Source organism: Mycetomoellerius zeteki, unplaced genomic scaffold (genome assembly GCF_001594055.1).
Source record: "Mycetomoellerius zeteki isolate Tzet28-1 unplaced genomic scaffold, Tzet1.0 scaffold939, whole genome shotgun sequence".
Lineage (NCBI taxonomy): Eukaryota > Metazoa > Arthropoda > Insecta > Hymenoptera > Formicidae > Mycetomoellerius > Mycetomoellerius zeteki.
In genome coordinates this window covers 9,108-12,220 of record NW_017257978.1, presented here as the reverse complement: position 1 = coordinate 12,220, position 3,113 = coordinate 9,108, and the positions used below count along the sequence as shown (strand labels likewise).

The window sequence follows — 3,113 nt, the reverse complement described above, 5'->3', positions numbered from 1 at the left end:
TCAAAATCGGAAGGGCCCCAACAAAGTGGGCCCTGCAGGATTGCTCCAGCCTTTCAGTGACGCAATTAAACTATTCAACAAAGAACTATTCACAATCTACAAATCAAGATACATAATGTACTATCTATGCCCTATTGTCTTATTTTCTATAAGCTTAATGAATTGATTTATATATTCACATATCACCAACCTTTACTTTTTAAATTACTCCCTCCTATCCTTAATTATCATTTTAACCATCATAAGGTACATATTCATATTCATGGGATGAGCATCAAATTCAATGTACTCCCTCATAGGAGCAGTGCGGACTATCTCACAGACTCTGTCTTACGAAGTAAGATTAATCATAATTTTTTTAATTCTAATGATTCTGAGGGAGAGATATTCCTTTAATGACTTTATCAAATGACAATCCCACACTTGATATATCTTTATAACTATGCCCTTATTCATAGTATTTACCATTAGCATACTTGCCGAACTAAACCGAAGACCCATAGACTTCATCGAAGGAGAGTCCGAATTAGTCTCAGGATTCAATGTAGAATATTTTAGGGGAACATTCGCATTAATTTTTATAGCCGAATACAGAATAATTATTTTGTACAGATATCTCACCACAATATTATTTACCAGAATAGCTCACTCAAACTGACTGGGAGTATTCATCAACTTAATAACCTTTCTAATCATTCTGTTACGAGGTATACTACCCCGAATGCGATATGACGAACTTATATACTTATGTTGAAAAATTATTCTACCATTCATCTTAAATTATGTAATTTTTATGATAATATTTAAAGCCACATTCATATTCATTTCCTAGCCAAACTAATAAACTCAGAACAATACTAAAAAAAATTAATAGAAAATTAAATTTCTTTATTATGTTTTCAACACATATTCTTATATCAAGATCATTAATTTATACTAATACACACAAACAATCCACATAAATAAACACTAACAACATTATAATCCAGCCAAAATCAGTAACTACCACTTTTAAATAAAATCAACCCAAAAATTAAAAAACGCCCATATCAAATCTAATCAACATTAAACTTTAAACCCTTAGACAACCTATAGTTAACATACAAAATAAAAAAAACAAAAAATAAATAACAGTTATTCCCTGACTAATAATAACATAAGGATCCTCAATTACTTGGGCCCCTGCCCAAGTAAGCAAAATAAATTTATTAACAAAAACTCAATAAATTAACTGATGTAAAACATAAAGAGGAGACATTTTAATGTACTTAGTACTAACCAAAGGCAAAAAATAAAGAATAATTAAAGACATCGCCAATGCAACCACCCCCCCGAGCTTATTCGGAATAGATCGAAGAATAGCATAAGCAAAAAGAAAATACCACTCAGGCTGAATGTGAGTTGGAGTAACAAGCGGGTTAGCTGGAATAAAATTATCCGGATCCCTTAAAACATAAGGATACTCCATAATAACAATATAAAAAACAAACATAACAATCACGAATCCAAATAAATCTTTTATAGTAAAAAAAGGATGAAATGGAATTTTATATAAGTCCCTATTTGTACCCAACGGATTACACGATCCCGATAAATGTAAAAAAAACAAATGAATAAAGACAAAAATAAAATAATAAAAGGCAAAACAAAATGAAACGAAAAAAATCGATTGATAGTAGAATTATTAATGGAAAATCCCCCCCAAAAAAATCCACATAACCAATGTACTCCCCACATAGGGGACTGTAGAAACAAGATTAGTAATTACAGTAGCACCCCAAAAAGATATTTGGCCCCAAGGCAGAACATACCCTAAAAAAGCAGTAGTTATAGACAATAATAAAATAGACACACCAGACACCCAAGTATGACCCAAAACAAAGGAATTATAATAAATATTTCGCCCAATATGATGATATAAACAAATAAAAAAAAACGAAGCACCATTTATATGAACATTATGTATAATCCAACCATTAGGGACATTCTGAACAATATGAATAATCCTCTCAAAAGCAATACTTACATTTGGACAATAATGAATAGACAAAAATAATCCCCTCAAAATTTGAACAAACAAATAAAGGCCCAAAATAGAACCAAAATTCCACCAATAAAAAATATTAACAGGGGTGGGCAAATTAATCATTGAATTTTTAATAAAAATATAAATTTTATTCATAAGCACCGACAAAAAAAATAAAAAAAAAGAAACTAACTTGAATACAAAATAAAACATACTCTACTTGCTAACCTTCCGTAAAGCCAAAGAAGATTTAACAAGACAAATTTTAATGACGATGGACGTCCTTCGGGTTCGTGTAATTTCGGAGTCATTAAATTAGGCATCAAAGGGTATTCAGAATCATCTGAAGAAGAAGTACAATAACGAATACCCTCTCATTTAAATTTAATACCATATCCATCCCAGATACAGAGGCTACATTAAAATTCATAAACAAAGAATAGGAAAGATTCCCACCTCCAACGTCAGCCTTAACCAGATATAATAAAAATATATTCATAAGAAAAACCAATATAAAGCCCCTATTTAAATAATAATTATTCCATATATTAGAAATCAAACTAGTAAAATAGGAGATAGAAGAGAAGTGAAAAACTACAAAGGTATCACCTTAATTGACACAGCGTACAAGATATATGCAAATATATTGAACGAGAAACTGGGAAAAGAAGTGGAAGATAAGCTGAAGGACACGCAATTTGGGTTCAGGAAGGGAAGAGGGACGATGGATGCAATCTACCTCATAAACTGTGTGGTAAACAGAGAGCTGAGCAGGAAAAGAGGAAAGATCTTCGCCTTCTTCGCAGATCTCAAGGCGGCGTTTGACAAGGTACTAAGAGGACAACTGGAAGAGACGATGAAAAAGATAGAGATAGAGAACAACCTTAGGAGAAGAATTATGGAAATTTACAAAGAAACGTTTAACGTGGTTAAGATAGGAGAGAAGTGTTCGGAAGGTTTTTGGACAAGGAGAGGACTAAGACAGGGATGCCCACTGAGCCCAACGCTGTTCAACATCTATATAATGGATCTGGAAGAGGAGATGAAGAGAGGCCAGGTGGGGGGAATTGTGGTAGGGAAAGAAAAG

General features: G+C 32.4%; 1 protein-coding gene across 1 annotated transcript; it reads right to left on the bottom strand.

Moving 5' to 3' along the window:
- On the bottom strand, positions 1–2,152 carry LOC108730577 (cytochrome b-like; the record flags this gene model as incomplete). Its single annotated transcript, XM_018460354.1, is given in 4 exon segments — positions 1–96; positions 1,280–1,620; positions 1,623–1,707; positions 1,709–2,152. Coding segments are annotated over 4 exon segments (966 nt in total), but the record flags the coding sequence as incomplete, so codon positions are not given.
- Between the last annotated feature and the right edge of the window lie 961 nt (positions 2,153–3,113).